Below are 21,633 nucleotides of genomic sequence, written 5' to 3' on the forward strand. Positions count from 1 at the left end.
ATTCCCAATCCCTCTATTTTTGTCCACCTGCATTTTTAATTTCCTTCACAAGCTAATTGTACACTATTTCAAAGCTTGACTCTTTTTATACAGCAAAATAACTGTTTGGACGTGTGTGTGTGTGTGTGTGTGTGTGTGTGTGTGTACATATATATGTATATCTATATATATATATTGTATTTAACTTATATTTTAACATATTTAACATGTATTGGTCAACCTGCCATCTGGGGGAAGGGGGAGGGAAGGAGGGAAATAGTTGGAACAAAAGGATTTGCAATTGTCAATGCTGAAAAATTACCTATGCATATATTTGTAAATAAAAGGCTATTTAAAAATAAATAAATATGGGAGGATGTTTCAAATTTAAAAATAAAAAAAAAGAAAAATCAGTCAAAAAGGGAAAAAAAAAAAAAAAAAAAACATGAGGAAGAAAAAGCAAACAAAAGGAAACCCCCCCAAAAGGTGAAAATATTATGCTTAAATCCACATTCAGTCTCCATAGTTATCTCTCGATGTGGATGACCCAAGTCTACTGGAATTGTCTTAAAGTTCCTACATTGCTGAAAAGAGCTATGTTTATTATAGCTGATCATCACATGATCTTTTTATTACTGTATACAACGTTCTCTCAGTTCTGCTCCCTTCACTCAGCACCAGTTCATGTAACTGATTCAAAAATCTTAAACAAAATCTTAACAGACTATAATGATTTATCTAAGAAATCATGTTAAGATAAAGTGGGATTTTACACAAGGAATGCAAGGACAGTTCAACATTTTTTAAAAAATCAATCTAATTGGGACAGGTAGGTAGTGCAATGGATAAACTACCAGCCCTGAAGTCAAGAGGACCTGAGTTCAAATCTGGACTCAGACACTTAATATTTCCTAACAGTGTGACCCTGGGCAAAACATTTAACCACAATTGCCTCAGGGAAAAAAAAATCTAAACATCTAAAACCACATGATCGTTAAATAGATGCCCCCCCAAAAAAAAGCTTATGACAAAATACAATACTATTTTATACTAAAAAGAAAACCAAAAAAAGCTTATGACAAAATACAATACTATTTTATACTAAAAAGAAAACAAAAACAAAAACAAAAAAAGCAGATATAGAGATCTTTTTTAAATATTAATTTTTTAAAGATCTACCTAAAACCAAAAGCAAACATCCTATTAAATGAAAATAAATTAGAACCTTTTTCAACAAATACAGGAGTAAAACAAGGATAACTACTCTCTCCACTATTACTTAATCTGGAAATGCTAACAACAGCAAAGAGACAAGAGAAGAAGTTAAAGGAATAAAGATAGGTAAAGAAGAGATTAAAAAAAACTTTTTAAAAGTTGCAGATTACAAAAAAAAATCAAGGAATATGATGAAATAACATGAATAATTATGAAAAGAAGTAAGGATGAAGAGGGAATAGCACTTCCAAAATTCAAACTATGTAATAAAGCAGTAGTCATCAAAACCATATACTATGAGTTAAAGAAATAAGATTCTCAAACAGTAGCATTCAATAATCCAGTGTTTATTAATAAAATGAAAAAATCAACTACCTAGTGAAAAACTTCCTATTTGATAAAAACTGGTGGAAGAACCAAAAATCAGTCTAGAAATCAGACTTAGAGCAATATCTTACAACACCCATAATACAGTTTACATAAACAAATGACTTTAATTTTAAAGACAATAATATTAAAAAACAGATTATTAATATTAAGAAATATTAACAATATTAATATTAAGAAACAGATCATATCTCTCATAGCTATAGGTAAGACTATATTTGTAAATGAGATAAAGGCATTAATAGAAGATAAAATAGATACCTTTGATTACTCAAAATGGAAAAGCTTCTGCACAAGTAACATTAACGCATCTAAAATGAAATAGTTGTCTAAAGGGGAAAAAAATTCTTTGTATATTTCTCTTATGAGTGTTTTGTGTCCAAGAAACATACAACAAATTGTGTGTGTGTGTGTGTGTGTACGTGTATATATGTATGTATATATGTTGGCTTTTGCTTATCTGCAAAGATAGTTTTACCAAAATATGACTGCTGCACATGCTATAGCTTTTTGGAGCCAAAGATAACAGTTAATTAAAAAATAAAGAAATGATGAAGGAAATAGTTTCAAAAAACCTGAGATTTGTATATACTGATAAAAACTAAAGTAAGCAGAACTAGAACAATTTAAACAATAACCACTATGTTATAAAAATAACTAACTTTGAAAGCCTTACTAACTGATCCAACACAATGACCAACCACAATTCCAAAGGACTAAAGATGAAACATGCAATCCACCACTAAATAGAAAACTGATGAACTCAGTTCTGACATCTAACCCAGTAGAAAGCTGACAATGGAATAACCAGGGCAAGAAATTCGAGGGTGGGAAAAGAGTGGACTGAGTACTTCAATTTCTTGACCTAGGTTTGGATCTGAGAAATATGCCTAGCAAGGGGGCTTGACTTGTTTCAAATTTCTCTAGACTGGTGTTGGATTTAGTCACTATCAACCAGAAGTCAGACCAATAGGACAGTGAGCAGATTTTGTGCCAATTCAAACCATTATGAGAGCAACAAAGTTTGCAGTCCAAGTCTCACTTATCTCTGAGATTCTGGAATACTATAACACACAGTATTCCCAAGAAAATAGCAAAAGAGACTACTTCAGACATTCCCTTCCAAATGCCTAGAGCCTTCCCTCGCAAAAAGAACATAATCAGGAATTGGCTGAAAGAATAAATAATAAAGGGGGGGGGGAAATTAATGGTAAATATGAGTATTTTACATAGATATATAGATACAGACATAGAAAGATAAGCATAGGCACAAATTCAACTAAAATTCTTAAAAAGGAAAAAAAAAGATTTTAGGGTTTGGAGTTTAATTTAAAATTATTTAATAAATTAATGAGCGTGAAAGCAAAAAAAAAATATTGGAAAAGAAGCTGGAAAGATGGCAACCACCCAACTGAACTCTTCTTATGAACAACCTTAAAATAACACATCAAGTCAAATTTTGGAGCAGCAGAGCCAACAAAAGATTGGGGGGGGACATTTTTCTAGCCTTAAAAAACTTGAGAGTAGGTAGGTAAAGTCAGTGACACAGAAATGTAGGTTGCACCAGCAGCAGTTTCAAGAGCTCTCAGCCCAGAGACAATAAGAATTCAAAAGAATGGTCAAAAAGAGATTACAAGGTACCCTTTGCTGACACTGGGTATACCAGGCACTGATGGGCAACTCTACTGCTCATGCTGTTCTGGGTAGCAGAAGAGTACTGGTGGTTGGTAATAAAGGAGCAGGGCCCCTAGTTAGAGTTCCAAGGGAAAGAAAACATTAGTGCTTGTGGCTCCAAGTCCTTTCTGGGTAAATACCAGAGCAAAGATCAAGAGAAAATTGACCATACCTCTCTGAAGATCACCTTGGAAACACCAAAAACTTGCAGGACTCTCAAAACAAGCTCAAAAACAGCAGTATGACAAAGGTGAGACAAGGACTCACCACGCAACATGAGCATAACCCAACTTTAACATAAAATTTGAAATGAAAAAATAATCTGAAAAAATGAGGAAATTATAAAAAAAAAAAAAAAAGAACTTGACCATAAAAAGCTACATCAGAGGCACCAAGACAAAAAAGACTTAGAAGACAACAACGTGAAAACAGCTACAAGCAAAGATTCAAAGATCAATATTAATTGAACCCAAAACTCCTGGAAGACTTAAAGAAAGTTAAGAGAGTGATAGAGAAAAAAAAAAAATTGGGGAAAAATGACAATAATGCAAGAAAATTATGAAAAAAGAATGAACACTTTGGTAAAACAAACACAAAGAATATTGAAGAAAATAACATTTTAAAAAAACAGAACTGGTCAAATTGTAAAAGACATACAAAAATCATCAAGAACTCCTTTAAAAAAAAAAAAAAGAACTCCTTAAAAAGCAGAATTGGTCAAATGGAAAAGGTATTGCAAAATCTAGCTATAGGAAATAATTTCTTAAAAATTAGAATTCATCAAGTAAAATGTGTTCGTCAAGTGATGATTTCATGAGAGACAACGAAACAATAAAACAAAGTCAAACTGTTGTGAGCTTTTTCTTCTCAAAACGCAGCCAGGTGATAAAAGTTCAGATCTTTTATTATCTAGCCCGGTTAGCTTAGAGGCCTATCTCTCTGCTTGGTTCCAAGAGCTCTTGCCGCTTTGTCCTTTGAAGTGGAAAATATTCTGCCTTGCCTCGGAGAGAGGGCTTCTGGCGTAACTCTACTGAAATCTGACCGAGAGCTTCTGTCTGTTTCTTTTATCCAAGAGGGAGGAATTGTGGGATACGAGAGAGAGGGATTATGGGTTTTCTCCCATAGTGCTCTCTGGCCCAACGAGCTTCAAGGGAGGTGTGAACTCATTGAACTTCAATGAGTAAAGGTGTGAACACAAGCCTTGTATTAATTAGTTCTACTTAGTACCTTGTTTCAGGTTCTGCCCAAAACATCTTCTTGTAAGATTAGATCAACTCTAATTACTTAGCAGTTAGTAAGGATTCCAACATCAAACCATCAAAAAGTAGAAAAAAATGTGAAATTTCTCATTGGAAAAAACACTGATCTAGAAAAAATTGAGGGACATAGAGTCAAAGATATAGTTTTTCCAGCAGTAATGTCTGACTATGAGAGTTGAACTATAAGGAAAATTTAACACTGCAGAATTGATGCTTTCAGTTTGTGGTGCTAAAGACTTTTGAGAATCCTTTACTTAGTAGGGAGGTCACAATGCTTAAAGAAATTGATTCAAGCTATTCACTGGAAGGCCAAATACTAAATTGGAAGCTTAAATACTTTGGCCACAAAATAAGAAGATGGAATTCATCAGAAAAGACCCTGATATTGGGGAAAATGGAAGGCAAAATGAAAAGGGAAACAGAAAGGATGAGACAGATAAATAGTGTCACAAACAACAAACATTTAGTTGGACAGAGTTCGAGAGATAAGGGAGAATAGAGGATAGAAGGGTCTGGCATGGTATGGTCCATGGAGTTACAAAGAGTCAAACACCAATGAATAACAACAAAATAAATGGGATTTGTCTTTAGTAGCATATTGGACACCTTCAAACCTGAAAGGTTCATCTCCTGATATTTTTTTTATCATTTTAATTCTGATCATGGAGTTTTCCTGACAGAGTTACTGGAGAAGTTTGCCATTTCCTTCTCCAATGGATCACCTTTTATCAGAATTCATCATGGATCAGTAGAATTCATCCATCTTAGGTAATTACACACAGCACAGCTTATTTTCATTGAATTATGCAAGCCTCTCCATTATAACAAGGCAATTCTACCCAATCCATTTACCTACTAAAAACAATCCAAATACAGCAAGCTCATTTTGATTCTCCCTACCAAACAAAATGACAAGACTCTCCTAAATGCAATGATTAACCAGTTTATTTTTAATAAAGGTAAATTACATATTGTATCATTTAAATTCAAGGTGTTGGATAGTGTGACCATCTCTATAACTGAATATTTCAATCTGAATAAATATAATCAAGAAAAGATTTGCATCCCTAGATTAAAAATGAAGTACAATTAAAAGAGATTTTTAGTCACCATTTATGTAATTTATGACAGATTAGACTGTCTCGGTAACATAGTTATTAACATTATCTATCTATTCAACAAATATTAGCACCAAATATGTTCACCTGCATTTGATCATAAGTGAATGAAGAGAACAAGAGGAACAGAGAAGTGTAATGTTCTCTTCTCTTGTTTCGGTTTCTTTGGAGTCTCTGGGAACAGCCTTCGTTTCAGTTCAGTAATCATCACATAAGTAGCCAGGGATTAAAGTCCAAATCCTTTATCATCTCTTTCAAAGTCTTGTCTCCTTTCTTGGGGCCCAATTAGCTTTCTTAGAGGCCTATCTCTCTCCTTGGTTCGGAGAGTTTGAGCTCCTGCCACCAGGAGCCTTCTCTGACTTTGCCAGCTTTCCTTTAGCTCTCCGAATCTACCTGGCTTAGGCGTCTAGCTTAGATGCTCTACACTAAGTATAAACCAATCATATCACTAGGAAACAATTATTTGTTGTAGGATTAAATCAGTGCTAAACTAAATTTAACCACTGTTTCCTCAATTCCACTTAGTACCTTGTTTCAAGTTCTGGCCCATAACAGAGAAGAATAGTACTTATTATTTGGACAAAATGTGTGAGCATGATATAAAGTGCTTTACAAACCTTAAAGTGCTATATAAATACCCATTTTAATGTGGTGAGATAAAAACTTAATTATTACTAATTCTAACTACCAACGTGAATATAGAATTCTAAGCCTTATGGAGCGCTTTAAAATATTATCTCACTTTATTCTCACAAAAACTCTGAGGAGTGCTAATAATATCCCCATATTACAGATAAGAATACTAAAGTAACTTACTTAGAACTCCATAACCAGTGTCTAAGGAAGGACTCCAAGTCTAGCATTGCACTACAAAGTTACCTAAATTAACTTTTCAAATGATCATGATATAATTCTGAGTGAGATGGATCTTATAGATCAATTAAAAATGCAAATGAGGGTGAAGATGGAGAAGACCTTTATTTCTATGAAAATCATTTCAGAGTAGAAATTGTAGCACACTAAAGAAATTTTAGTATTCTAAAATCACAGTAAATCAGAATAGGGGAAAAGAAATTATAGAAATTATAGAAATTTTCAAAATTTTCAAAATTATAGAAAATTTTTAGATAAATTAAGTTTTAATTCCTTCCTCCTCTTATATACTACTCCAATGATTTATTAAGCTGAGAAGATGAAGTTAAGAGTTCTCAAAGGCTAAAAAGCTATTGCAGGCCCTATCAAATTGTTAACCAGGTGTAGCTGTGTTGAAAAATTCAGGGAAAAAATTCCAAGCTGTAATAGTGGGATGGAATAAACCAAAAGAAAACTGTGCCTCCTAGAGTTGCCTTCTGGGAATTGAAAAGTAAAATATGGAAAGAATGTGATCTACTCAGTGATCGTCTCAGCATCTGATAGGAGGAGTCAGAAAAGTGAGCATTCAGCCAAAATTTATCTCAGAGTGACATCTACTGGTAACACAAAATAATGGGGGGGGTAAGGTGAGGTAGTGTTAACTGGGGGATGAAAAAAGGTTTCATTTAATAAGGTAGCACTTTACCTGAATTTTGAAGGATGCTAAAGATTTTACAATAAGCCCTGTATTTTTATGAATTCTGATTAAAATGGAAGATAAATTAATGGAATCTTCCTTTCTTTTTTAATAACCAAAATTTCAGTACTCAAAATAAAGTTTTTTTTTTAATAAACTTTGAATAAAACATTTTGGTAAACATTACTCTATTTACCTTGATGATGTATTACCATGTTCTTAGGATAATCCACCACTGATAATCTATTTGCAAAGGAGTTTAAATGTGGGCATAAAAATGACTCATCTATACAAGCTGTCTTTATGAATGATTAAAAAAGATAATAAACAAAACAAGTCTCTACATTATTACATAAATTTTCCCCTTTTTCTTCTAAAGTTTGAAGCATAATTTCAAAGCCAAGTTACATTCTAAGGCAGTTCTATTATTATTATATTCAGTATGATTGACAGAAGCAATTCAACAATTATTAGTAAGGATAGTTACTCCACCATAATCTTTTACAGAATCCAAAGTTCTTCTGGAATTAGATTTGAGTCTCCACTTTGTAAAACCTATATTTTGCTGTTATTAAGTTAAGCTTATTTCCCAAGATAACAAATCCCTCCTGGTTGAAAAGTATTTTATAGAAGCAATGGATCTTTCTTTCTCCAGTTCACTTTCCCCTTGGTTCTTAAGTATTCAACACCACTTTTATAAAACTGAAAAGGGCAGGTTTCTGATCCAAAAGTCCATTGATCCATGTTAAGGTGATTAAGCTATACCATACTGAGTGACTTCTCTTTACAGAGGAATAATAGTTTTCTGGACCAAATATATTGAAAAATAACCTCATGAAATGTAATTAGTAGTACCAACTGAAGTTAAAATGTTTACAAGATTGAAGACTTAAAGTTCCTTTAGTTTATTAATTAATTGCACATGACCCAAAACATTTTCTCCATTAAAAAAAAATTGAAGCATCTTTCTTCCTTGGTTATTATTCACAATTCTTATCTTGGTCTTTTTTATATATACATTTTATTTCAAAACCCAAAACAATTTAGGAAATAGTTACTCTTTACTTTTGTGTGTGTGTGTGTGTGTGTGTGCGCAACAGCAAAATGAACTGCTGCCAAGAAATGTGAACTTCTGCCTCATAGCATCACCAACTCAAAAGACTGGCAATAAAGAATAAAAACTTAAATTTATTATTAAATATAACACAATAATATTTATATGCAGAATCAAATATAAAAATGAGAAACATACTATTATAATTTATAAAGCAGATAGTACAAGATAGTAAATAAGAGGAAATAGGAAATAGAGCTTCCCTTCATAAACACTTCCAAATCAACCTAGAAAATGTACCAGACTGAATCCTGACGAGAAAAAAAAAAAAAAAACACAAAACAGAAAAAGTCATAATGAGTTATTAATCCAGCACAGTTGACACAGTATCTCTTTGGAGACCAAAAAGTATGAGAACATTAGGAATTAGGCTGGGCCAGGAGCGCTCCAACCCTTGGGGAAAGATGGTATACCAGGACAACAGAACTTCTCAGCCTCATATCAGGGCACCACAAATAGGAGAGACAGAAGGCCCTGCCATCTACTACCTCCTGAGGGGTCACAAATCCAGTGCTTCCTGGGAAGGGGGACCTGTGCTGGGGTGGTACTCCAAGCCACATACAAGAAAAGAAGAAGTTTAGAAGCAGCAGCAGTGTGGCTCAGCCCTTATGGGCAGAAAAGGATATCAATTGCAGCATTTAGCCAAGCTCATGGAAGAACACCAAGGAAGGAAACCCAGACAAATGAAGGACATGAAGTTCTATACTCTGAACCTGCAGGCACCCAATTGGATGAGCTGCCAAGAGCAATCTACTATGGGTCAAATTCTAAACTTTAGGTCAGAAATTTGTAGAGCTTAGATCAGGGGGCAGGAATCAGATTTGGCCCTAAATCAGACCATTTGGGAAGACTGGATGTTTGCAAAGGACAGAAAAGTGAAGCAGTGAGTAGAGTCCCTGGCCTAAAGTTACAAAAACTCAAATTTCTTGAATTCAAACAATTACTGGCTATGGAACTCAAGGCAAGCTACTTAACCCTGTTTACCTTAGTTCCTCCTCTATATAATGAGCTGGAGTAGTAAATCGTAAATTACTATAGTACCCTTGCCTAGAAAAACCTAAATGAGGTCACAAAGAGCTGAGAACAGCTGAAAAATGACTCACACCAGAAGCTTGTCTATGATTCTGTCCCTGAGATGCTCAAAAAACACAACACCCTAAAAAATAGCATCTTTCTTCCTTCAAGATCTTCCTTCCAGAAGTGCCACAGAGCAGAAACTAGGCATTATTCCACACTTAACACCGTACACCAAGATAAGGTCAAAATGGGTTCATGACTTAGGCATAAAGAATGAGATTATAAATAAATTGGAAGAGCATAGGATAGTTTACCTCTCAGATCTGTGGAAGAGGGAGAAATTTATGACCAAAGAAGAACTAGAGATCATTATTGACCACAAAATAGAAAATTTTGATTATATCAACTTGAAAAGTTTTTGTACAAATAAAACAAATGCAGACAAGATTAGAAGGGAAACAATTTTTTTACAGTCAAAGGTTCTGATAAAGGCCTCATTTCCAAAATATATAGAGAATTGACTCTAATTTATAAGAAATCAAGCCATTCTCCAATTGATAAATGGTCAAAGGATATGAACAGACAATTCTCAGCCAAAGAAATTGAAACTATTTATAGACATATGAAAATATGCTCCAAATCATTATTGATCAGAGAAATGCAAATTAAGACAACTCTGAGATACCACTACACACCTGTCAGATTGTCTAGAATGACAGGGAAAGATAATGCGGAATGTGGGAAAACAGAGCCACTGATACATTGTTGGTGGAATTGTGAACACATCCAGCCATTCTGGAGAGCAATTTGGAACTATGCTCAAAAAGTTATCAAACTGTGCACACCCTTTGATCCAGCAGTGTTTCTACTGGGCTTATATCCCAAAGAGATACTAAAGAAGGGAAAGGGACCTGTATGTGCCAAAATGTTTGTGGTAACCCTGTTTGTGGTGGCTAGAAGCTGGAAAATGAATGGATGCCCATCCATTGGAGAATGGTTGAGTAAATTGTGGTATATGAACATTATGGAATATTATTGTTCTGTAAGAAATGACCAGAAGGATGAATACAGAGAGGACTGGCGAGACTTACATGAACTGATGCTGAGTGAAATGAGCAGAACCAGGAGATCATTATATACCTCAACAACGATACTGTTTGAGGATGTATTCTGACAGAAGTGGATCTCTTCGATAAAGAGAGCTAATTCAGTTTCAGTTGATCAAGGATGGACAGAAGCAGCTACACCCACAGAAAGAACACCAACAGAAAGAAAGAAATGAATGTAAACTGTTTGCATTTCTGTTTTTCTTCCCGTGTTATTTATACCTTCTGAATCCAATTCTCCCTGTGCAACAAGAAAACTGTTCGGTTCTGCACACATATATTGTATCTAGGATATACTGTACCCTATTTAACATGTAAAGGACTGCTTGCCATCTGGGGGAGGGGGTGAAAGGAGGGAGGGGAAAAATCAGAACAGAAGTGAGTGCAAGGAATAAAATGCTGTAAAAAATTACCCTGGCATAGGTTTGGTCAATAAAAAGTTATTTTAAAAAAATTAAAAAAAAAAAAAAAAAAAAAAAAAAACAGAAGTGCCACAGAACCCAAAAATCAATTCCAAAGTGAGAAAGTAGGCTAGAAGAATGAGCAGACAGAAAAAGAATATTACTATAAAGACTATTATGGAGGAAAGGAAGCTCAAAAAAACAGACAAAAGAATAACTCTAAAACATCTAAAGGCAAAACCAAAGAAAAACAGTGCTAGGATACAAACTCAACCAAAATTGCTGAAAGAGATGAAGCAAAAAAAAGTATTTTTTTAAAAAGACATTTCTTTTCTTTTTTTAATAAATAAGAATATTGGGGTAGAAATGGAAAAATTTTGAGATGTAAGAAAAAACTGGAAAGGAAGTTATTTAGAAAATTGGAAAAAGAAGTACAAAATGTTGCCAAAGCAACTACCTGAATATTGGACAAAAAGTTTGGTTCTAATGGCTTCCTATATGGCAGCCCTTCAAATACCTGAAGATAGCAATTATATCCCACATAAACATTGTTTTCCTTTTTCTTAATTAACAAGTATTTATTTTCTCTTACTCTACCACTTCAAAAGAAAAAGGAAAGAAAAATAAACCCTTGTAATAAATATGTACAGTTCAGTTAAAAAAAAAAAACAACTCACATTGGCCATGCCTAAAAATAATTTGTTCCATTCTGTACTGAGTCCTTCACCTCTCTATCAGAAAGTGAGTATTAGCCTTCTTGTTATTTCTCACATGTGATAATTTTATCTCTCAAATCCATTTCTTTGCACTGGTTCTCCCATGCTTGGAATAAAGTTCATATTTACTTCCAATTCTCAAAATCTTTTGTTACATTCAAAACTTGGCTAATATAACTACCCTTTGGGTGAAACCTTGCATACTCCTCAAACTGATAATTTTCTCCCCACAAAAAAAGAAAAGGAAGGTACAGGAAAAAAGAAAGGACAGGACAGGAAATGAAAAAATTTACCTTATTTTGTATATATATATTTTTTATATGCTTATTTATGTACACGTAGTCTCCTGAGATAATAATTCATACTCTTTGAAGACAGAGATTGTTTCATTTTTATCTTTGTATTCCTAGTGTTTAATGAAATGATTGGCATATAGTAGGCACTTAATGAATGCTCAATGAATTTTCCCTCTGCCTTTGATTTCTTTGAGGTACATGCCCAGTACTAATAATTGTGGATCAAAAGATATGAACAATTTAGTCATTTTCATCAATAATTCCAAATGTGTTCCAGAACAAAGAAATTCAAAGATCCATCTACAAAGTAGTATACCAATAAGCCTGTCTTCCCACAGTTCCTCTACCTTTCTTCACTGATATAACATAGTGTTAACTTGAGTTTGCAGCTCACTAGTATTTATTAATGTTTTTCAAGTAAACTGCACTCAAGATACATCTATCTTTTCTTATAAATAAGATTTTTAAAATTTACATTCATCCTTATTAAATTTCATCTTCTTTGATTCAGCTCATACTCCTGGCCCATCATAAGCTTTTGGGATCCTAACTTTGCATTTAATGTTTATGATGGCCCTCATAAGCTTTCCATTTCACACAAATGCAAGAAGCATGACAATCATGCCTTTAACCACTTCACTGATAAAAATATTAAAAATCACAGAGCCATGTGCTATGTTACTATCTCATCTTTAATATGAAATTATTTACCTTCAAACTTCAAAATGATAACAGAAGAATGAATTTTAAAAATAATCTTCTAGATATAAAGAAAATTAATGGTAGGGAATCCTCATGTTTATTTTGTTTTAAAATGTACATATCTATCCATAACTATCCTGTGAAGTTAAGCAGCAAAATATCATTCATTAGTTGGCCAAGTGGATAATCTGGTAGGAAATGGAATTAGGGAGAGCTCAATTCAAATTCTACCTCAGGCATTTACTTTGTGTGCCAGGGCAAAGTATCTAACTTCTCTGCAACTCAGTTTCCCCAATTGTAAAGTGAGAATGATAATATCAACCTATTTCACAATGCTACAAAGATCAAATGAGACAATATATATAAAACACATGAATCTTAAAGTGATACAAAAATATTAGCTGTCATTATTATTATTACTCCATTTCAAATATGAGGAATATGAGGCCTGAACATATTAAATATGCCACAAAATAAGCATTACAGCTGGAAAAGTGAATACAGTTATCCTGACCCCAACCCAAGGCTCTTTCTGATATTCTAAACTATCTCACTAAATATTGATATGAGTTACAGAATTACATGACAAATAGACTATAGAAACAATCTACAATATTTGAAGGTGAAAATGTCCCCAGATCTGATAAGGATAAGTATATGTATGAGTCAAAGTGAATATGCTGTGTGATTAAAAAAATAATCAATGCTATTTCCACTATCATTAATATCGTTTGTTCCTCATATCTCAAATTGCAAAATATATTACCATTATTTGTGAAAGAGCAGTGATTGATTGTTCATGGGTAAATAACATCTAAGTATAAGAGGATAATGAAGCTTACCTCATATTCTTTTCTAAGTAATTCCTCTCGAGTAGAGCTTAACTCAAATTCACTTGTTTGTCGCCGTAAACGGTTAGTGCAATCAAGGAGTTCTGATTCTAGATTTTCCATTTTCTTATGCATATTTTGTATAGCATTATCTTGTTCCTAGAAATAAAAGAACTATGTAGTTAAATTTAAACCAAAAGGGGTATGGGATTTTTAAGTGAGTTTATATTTGAAAAAGCAATGAATACATATCTAAGATAGTTCACATGGTCTCACAGTAAGTTTTAATCTGTACAGTGTCATCATTGTATTTTAACTTTGAAAATGTGTTTGGCATATTATTAAATGGACTTTCGTAGATATTTCTATGTTGCTTTAATTCTACTATCCTGTAAATGTTTGTTTACCTCATTAATTTCTAAAAACATTTAATAGCAAAAATAATATGTCTGTTTCATGTACTAAAGACTGGATTAGCATGATTTGTAGTACCTGAGAGACTGACTGTGAAATTATGACATTTAAACTATGCATATAGTTTTTAGTGAAACTTTCATATTTACCCCTTAATTCCAAAGTTTTCAAAAAGCTAGTGCAGAATAGGAAAAGCTTTTCAAGTAAGGTCTACTTAATTTTTTTAAACATTCAAATTTAAGCCATATCAGTTACTACCTAAACTTAAAAAGACTTCTCTTTTCCAAGGATCAATGAGCACAATGGCATGGCTCCTCTACTGACACCAATTATAAGCCTTATACAACTTAGCAGATAATTGTAAACCATCAATAAACGGAAACATTTAAATATAGAAAACAGGACAAACAAGAGTTTTTGTAAGAAATCATGTCCAAAAAATAATCGCCTTTAGGCAAACCTATTGATAAACCTCCTTAACTTTAAATTCAAACAGCAAAAAAAAGTCCCTGGACTTTAACATACATGTTTTTTCCTTCCAAAGCTAGTTGGTATTCTCCTGCCTTTCAGAGCCCAGGGTCGCTTCCCATGGCACAACAAAGCACAAGACCAGGTCTTTAAGGTAGTAGAAGTGAAAATAAGGAGTTGAATTAGTTATATGACAAATGGAGAAAAAAAAAGTCAGACTCAAAATAATAAACTGATTTCAAGTTTAAATGCTTGACTCTCCCTGTCTTTTAAGTCTTCTTGCATCTTACTCCTTTTAACATACTACACAATTCAGAGAAACTGACCTTGCTACTGGAGTCTCTCTCTTTTTTTTCCTGAGTTAGTTGGGGTTAAGCGACTTGCCCAGGGTCACACAGGTAGGAAGTGTTAAGTGTCTGAGACCAGATTTGAACTCCCGTCCTCCTGACTTCAGGGCTGGTGCTCTATCCACTGTGCCATCTAGCTGCCGTTCTTGCTACTCTCACACATAATGTTCTATCTCCTTGGTATTTTTGCTTTTCCACTGGTTGTTTCCCATGCCTAGAATGATCACTTTCCTCACCAAACCTCATCTCTGTAACAAGCCTTTCCCAGTTCCCCTTAGCACTTGTGCCATCCCTCTGAGGTTACCTCTCATTTACAATGTGACTATTTTACTGACATGGTTGCTTACAGTATGAGCTCCTGGAGAACAGGGACTGTCTTCTTGCCTCTCTCTATATTCCCAGAGCTTAGTACAGTACTCAGCACATAGTAAAAACTTACAAAATACTTACTGACCTGCTAACAGTAATTAATATGCTCTCATTTTGAACTATGGTAGTCTTGAGGGGGAGGGGAGGAGGCACAGCCAAGATGGCGGAAAGTGGGCAGGTCCTTGTCTAAGCTCTTCCTGGCTTCCTTCTGATCAACCCCAGATTAAGCCTCTAACCAGGTTTTGGAGTGACAGGACCCACAGATATTTCCAGTAGAAGATATTGTGGAAGAACTTCAGGAAAGATCTGTCTCAGTCAGTCGGGGGGAGGCCCAGCACAGGAACAGCTCAGGGACCCAGGGCAGAGGCGCCTCCAAGCCCCAGGAGACCTAGTAGGAAGCTCTTAGCCAAAAAACAGCTGTGCTGGCTACTCTGTCCTAGTGCAGAAGTCAGTGGATCAGCACACCAGCTATGAGACCTCCAAGGCAACTACAAAAGCCAAATCATGAGCCCCTGAACCCCACAACAATAGGAGACTTGGCCATGCCCACCCAGCATGGGAAGGAAAGTGGCAGCACTGCCCCAGGGCAGCCTAAAGCAGCTGTCCTTTGTAAAGGAAGCTTGGGAACATCTCCCCTTTGCTCTAAGAGCAGACTTTAATCTTTAAAAAATGAGTTTAAAAAAAAAAGAAAAAACTCTGACCACAGATAGCTATTTTGGAGACAGAGTAGAACAGAGAACACTAAAGGCAAAATGAGCCTCAAAGGGAGATATGAATTGGACTCCAATTCAAAAGGCTTTCTAGGAAAGATTCAAAAAAGATCTTAAAAAGAGAGTTAGTAGAAAAACGAAGAAAGGAAATGAGAGCTTTGCAGAAGAGTTTGGAAAATGAAACACAGAAATTATCTGAAGAAAACTCCTTAAAAATAAATCTGGGAGATCCCAGCTTTTGGGATAAGAATTTACTGTTTGACAAAAATTGCTGGGAAAATTGGAAACTAGTATGGCAGAAACTATGCATCGACCCACTTAACACCGTACATCAAGATAAGGTCAAAATGGGTTCATGACCTAGGCATAAAGAATGAGATTATAAATAAATTAGAGGATCATAGGATAGTTTACCTCTCAGACCTGTGGAAGAGGAAGGAATTAATGACCCAAGAAGAACTAGAGATCATTACTGATCACAAAATAGAAAATTTTGATTATATCAAACTGAAAAGTTTTTGTACAAACAAAACTAATGTAGACAAGATTAGAAGGGAAGCAATAAACTGGGAAAATATTTTTACAGTCAAAGGTTCTGATAAAGGACTCATTTCCAAAATATATAGAGAATTGACAATTAATAAGAAATCAAGCCATTCTTCAACTGATAAATGGTCAAAGGATATGAACAGCCAATTCTCAGATGAAGAAATTGAAACTATTTCTAGCCATATGAAAAGATGCTCCAAGTCATTGTTAATCAGAGAAATGCAAATTAAGACAACTCTGAGATACCACTACACACCTGTCAGATTGGCTAGAATGACAGGGAAAGATAATGCAGAATGTTGGAGGGGATGTGGGAAAACTGGGACACTGATACATTGTTGGTGGAATTGTGAACACATCCAGCCATTCTGGAGAACAATTTGGAACTATGCTCAAAAAGTTATCAAACTGTGCATACCCTTTGATCCAGCAGTGTTTTTACTGGTCTTATATTCCAACGAGATCATAAAGAAGGGAAAGGGACCTGTATGTGCACCAATGTGCGTGGCAGCCCTCTTTATAGTGGCCAGAAACTGGAAACTGAGTGGATGCCCATCAATTGGCGAAAGGCTGAATAAATTGTGGCATATGAATATTATAGAATATTATTGTTCTGTAAGAAATGACCAACAGGATGATTTCAGAAAGGCCTGGAGATTCTTACACGAACTGATGCTAAGTGAAACAGGCAGGACCAGGAGATCATTATATACTTCAACAACAATACTATATGATGATCAATTCTGATGGACCTGGCCCTCTTCAGCAATGAGATGAATCAAATCAGTTCCAATGGAGTAGTAATGAACTGAACCAGCTACACCCAGCAAAAGAACTCTGGGAGATGACTAAGAACCATTACATTGAATTCCCAATCCCTATATTTTTGCCTGCCTGCATTTTGGATTTCCTTCACAGGCTAATTGTACAATATTTCAGAGTCTGATTCTTTTTGTACAGCAAAATAATGGTTTGGTCATGTATAAAATAAATAAATAAATCTGGGGAAAAGGAAAAATTTAATTCCTTAAAAAATAGATTTGACAAAATGGAAAAAGAAAACAACTCCTTGAAAAACAGAATTGGTGAAATAGAAAAAGAGAACATTACTCCCTAAAAAATAGAATTGGTGAAATGTAAAAAAAAAAAAAAAAAAAATCCAATGAACAAAACAATTCATTTAAAAGTTCAACTGGCCAAATGGAAAAGGAAATAAAAAAGCTAACTGAAAAAAATAATTCACTAAAAATCAGAATTGAACTGGAATTGAATTGAAATGGAAGTGAATGACTCAATGAGACATCAAGAATCAAATAAAACATAACAAAATGAAAAAAACAGAAGAGAATGTAAAATACCTCATTAGATAAACAATTGACTTAGGAAATAGATACTGGAGAAGTAATCTAAGAACTATTGGACTATCTGAAAACCATGATGAAAAACAAAAAAATAGCCTACATAACATCTTTCAAGAAATCATCAAAAAAAAAAAAAAAAAAACTGCCCTAAAGTCCTAAAACTAGAGGGTAAAATAGCAATTGAAAAAAGCCACTGTCACCTCCTGAAAGAGCAAAATGAAAACTCCAAGGAATATTGTGGCTAAATTCCAGAATTATCAAATTCAGGAGAAAATACTGCAAGCAGCCAGAAACAATAATTCAAATATTGAGGAGCCATAAAAACAAGTTAACCCAGGATCTAGCAGCCTTAAAGGATCAAAGGGCCTGGAATCTGATATTGCAGAAGGCAAATGAGCTTGGACTGCAGCCAAGAAGTGTGGCAATCTTTTGACCCAATATTTTTCCCCAAACATCCATGTAATCATTTGATTACACATGGAAGAATCAATGCCTTCATTTTACAGTTGAGGAAACTGAGATATATAGGTGGATTAAGTGTTTTGTCTAGAGTCACAGAGCCAGTGTCAGAGAGGCCGTGAACCCAAGTTTTGTCTTCAAGTACAATGCCCTATCTATACCAAAACTTCCTACTACAACCTTCTTGGACACCAACTTCCAGCAAAAAATTCCTTGTTTTTATGCATTTCATGCATGTATACCAAGAGCAGTGCCTGGCACATAATAAATGTTTGCAAATTAACTGACTGACCCTAACATTCAAACATACATGTACATTTTTACTTTAAAAAAGTCTTTCTCCTGAATGCACACACATACATGTTCACACACAAATAACAGGAATAACATTCCTAATCCCCAGTCATTATAAAATGCTCTCAAGGTTTGTTATATGGGTGTGTAGGTGAATGTGCCAATATGTGTAGATTCTGTGCATAATAGAGAACCAAAGGCATTTTCTATAAAGCAAGGCTCTTTGATTCTGGTCTGGAATGTAACTACTCTCAGGGATAAAGACAGGAGGACTACTAAACAATCCCCTAACGGCATTCCCTGTGGCTTTGATTTTGTACTGCCTCTGGAACAATTTGTGGGGATGATTTTCTCTAAGAACTGATGCTGATGTGAATAAAAAACAATGATGGTAACATTAGATGATATTTCAATAGTTCTTCAGTTTTCAAAAAACTTTAAAAACAATATTTCATTTCATCTTTAAAACCATATAAGCTAGTTAGTAAAGAGATGATTATATTTTCCAGATGAAGAAATTGATAGGTTAAGTGACTTTTCCCACTACTAATACCTAGGGAAATATTGACAATTAGCACTTTCCTGCCTCTAAACATACTATTTCTTACACCTCAGAAACTGCAATCCATCTTGCTCCTTTTTTCAGATATCTAGTAAAATAGAGACTAAAAAATATACAAATGAGAAGAAACATGTGTTGTTAGATGAAGAAAGGATATATAAAATCTTCACTGGACAACTGTTTATAGGTTAGTATACAAACTCCTCAACTTGTTTTTAAGTCCATCTTCCATTTATCATTCCAAATTTATTTCATAATACTCACTCCCATGTACTCTATGTTTCAATAAACCTGATCTACTAACCATTCCTAATTGGACATTCCATCTCCCACTTCTATGCCTTTGAACACATGGTGCCACATACCTTGAATGCACTCCCTCTTCATTCTTAAGACACCTAGTTTATCTTTCCTAGAATTTTTAAAAATCTAAGTGGTTAAATATTCAATCTTCAAATTATTTTGCATTTATTTATCTTTAAATGTGTTAAATTCTCTCAAAAAAAAACTTCTTTAAAGGTATTGTTTGTTTTGTATTTTTATATTCAGTGGTCTCACCATTATCTCTAAAAGAAAGCAAAAAACTTAATAAATATTTGATTTTGAATTCACAACTTTTATCTAATTAATTTTGGTATTCTCTGTGTCAACTCTGCATCTTAGAGAAATAGAGAAAGCCTATGATGGAACCAGCTTCTTAAATAAGTCTGAAGCTAGGTAGATCTAGAAAAATATTAACTTATCCCACATATATAAATTTTTTGTGATCATTGCTCCTGTCATTTGCATATGATTCTCTAAGTCCCCTTGTTCCAGGTACTTGTTCTTTCCTTTAAAATATCATCTTATATATCTATCTAGATATGCATCACTTTTTCTGACTACCTTGTGAGTGCTTGCATTGTTTAAATTCTCCATAAAATAATTTTTTTTTGGCAAATGTACATTTGGCATTCAAGAGAATATTATACATGGCAACAGCAAGATTGTGTGTGATGATCAACCGTGATAGATGCAGCTCTTTTCAATAATGAGTTGCTTCAAGACAATTCCAGTAGACTTGTGCTAGAAAATCATCTGCATTCAGACAAAGGACTGTGGGGACCGAATATCACAACATAGTATTTTCACCTTGGATGCTGTTTGCTTGCTTTTTTTTTTCTTTTTCCTGTTTTTCCCTTTTTGATCTGTTTTTTTCCTGTGCAGCATGGTAAATTTGAAAATAGGTTTAGAAGAATTACACATGCTTAACCTATACTGGATTACTTGCTGTCTAGGGGAGGGTAATGGGAGAAGGCAGGGAGAAAAATTTGTAACACAAGGTTTTGCAAGGATGAATGTTGAAAATTATATTTCCATGTATTTTGAAAATAAAAAGCTATTATTAAAAAATTTTAAAAAAGAAACAAAGAAAGCAGGTACCCCCGTAGCAGTCCAGGACATGGAAGAGGACAATAAAACAAAAACAAAAAAATGAAAAAGATAGAAGAAAGTTGGAAAAAAAAAACCTAGGAAAATAGATAAAAAATAGAGAAATAATTTATAAATGGTTATGAATTATTAGATTATCTGAAAGCCATAATTTTAAAAAAAAAGAGCCTTAGTACCATATTTCAAGAAATTATCAAGGAAAATCGAACTTAAAATCAAAAGGTAGAATAGAAATTGAAACAATCCACAAATCGCCTTTAGAAAGAAATCTAGAAATTATGCCCAAAAAGTTATCACATTGTGCATACCCTTTGATCCAGCAGTGTTTCTATTGGGCTTATATCCCAAAGAGATACTAAAGAAGGGAAAGAGACCTGAATGTGCCAAAATGTTTGTGGCAGCCCTGTTTGTAGTGGCTAGAAACTGGAAATTGAATGGATGCCCATCAATTGGAGAATGGCTGGGTAAATTGTGGTATATGAATGTTATGGAATATTATTGTTCTGTAAGAAATGACCAGCAGGATGAATACAGAGAGGCTTGGAGAGACTTACATGAACTGATGCTAAGTGAAATGAGCAGAACCAGGAGATCACTTTACACTTCGACAACAACGATATTGTATGAGGATGTATTCTGATGGAAATGAATTTCTTTGACAAAGACTCAGTTTCAATTGATAAATGATGAACAGAAGCAGCTACACCCAAAGAAAGAACACTGGGAAACGAATGTGAACTATTTGCATTTTTGTTTTTCTTTCTGAGTTGTTTTTACCTTCTGAATCCAATTCTCCCTGTGCAACAAGAGAACTGTTCGGTTCTGCAAACATATATTGTATCTAGGATATACTGCAACATATCTAACATATATAGGACTGCTTGCCATCTGGGGAGGGGGTGGAGGGAGGGAGGGGAAAAATCGGAACAGAAGCGAGTGCAAGGGATAATGTTGTAAAAAAAATTACCCTGGCATGGATTCTGTCAATATAAAGTTATTATAAAATAAAATAAAATATTTAAAATAAAAAACAAAACAAACAAACAAAAAAAGAAATCCAGAAATGAAAACTCCCAGGAATATTTTACTCAAATTCCAGAGAGGTCAAGGAGACAGTATTATAAGTAACCAGAAAGAAACCAATCAAAGATTGTGAAACTACAGTCAGGATCACATTAGGTTTAGCTGCTTCTGTATTAAAAAGAAAAGATTTTGAAATATGATAATATGGAAGGCAAAGGAGCTAATATTATAACCAAAAATAATCTAAATCAGCAAAATTGAGTATGGTCCTCAGGAGGAGAAA

At 34.2% G+C, this 21,633-nt stretch overlaps 1 protein-coding gene across 3 annotated transcripts in view; it reads right to left on the reverse strand.

The window, feature by feature from the left end:
• Positions 1–21,633, reverse strand: part of CCDC171 (coiled-coil domain containing 171) — a 451,802-nt gene that overhangs the window by 386,307 nt on the left and 43,862 nt on the right. For all 3 annotated transcript variants that reach the window (XM_051987110.1, XM_051987103.1, XM_051987118.1), the window contains one exon: positions 13,376–13,522. In XM_051987110.1, the coding sequence (XP_051843070.1) occupies positions 13,376–13,522 (147 nt within the window). The remainder of the gene's footprint in view (positions 1–13,375; positions 13,523–21,633) is intronic.

Source organism: Antechinus flavipes, chromosome 1, assembly GCF_016432865.1.
Source record: "Antechinus flavipes isolate AdamAnt ecotype Samford, QLD, Australia chromosome 1, AdamAnt_v2, whole genome shotgun sequence".
Lineage (NCBI taxonomy): Eukaryota > Metazoa > Chordata > Mammalia > Dasyuromorphia > Dasyuridae > Antechinus > Antechinus flavipes.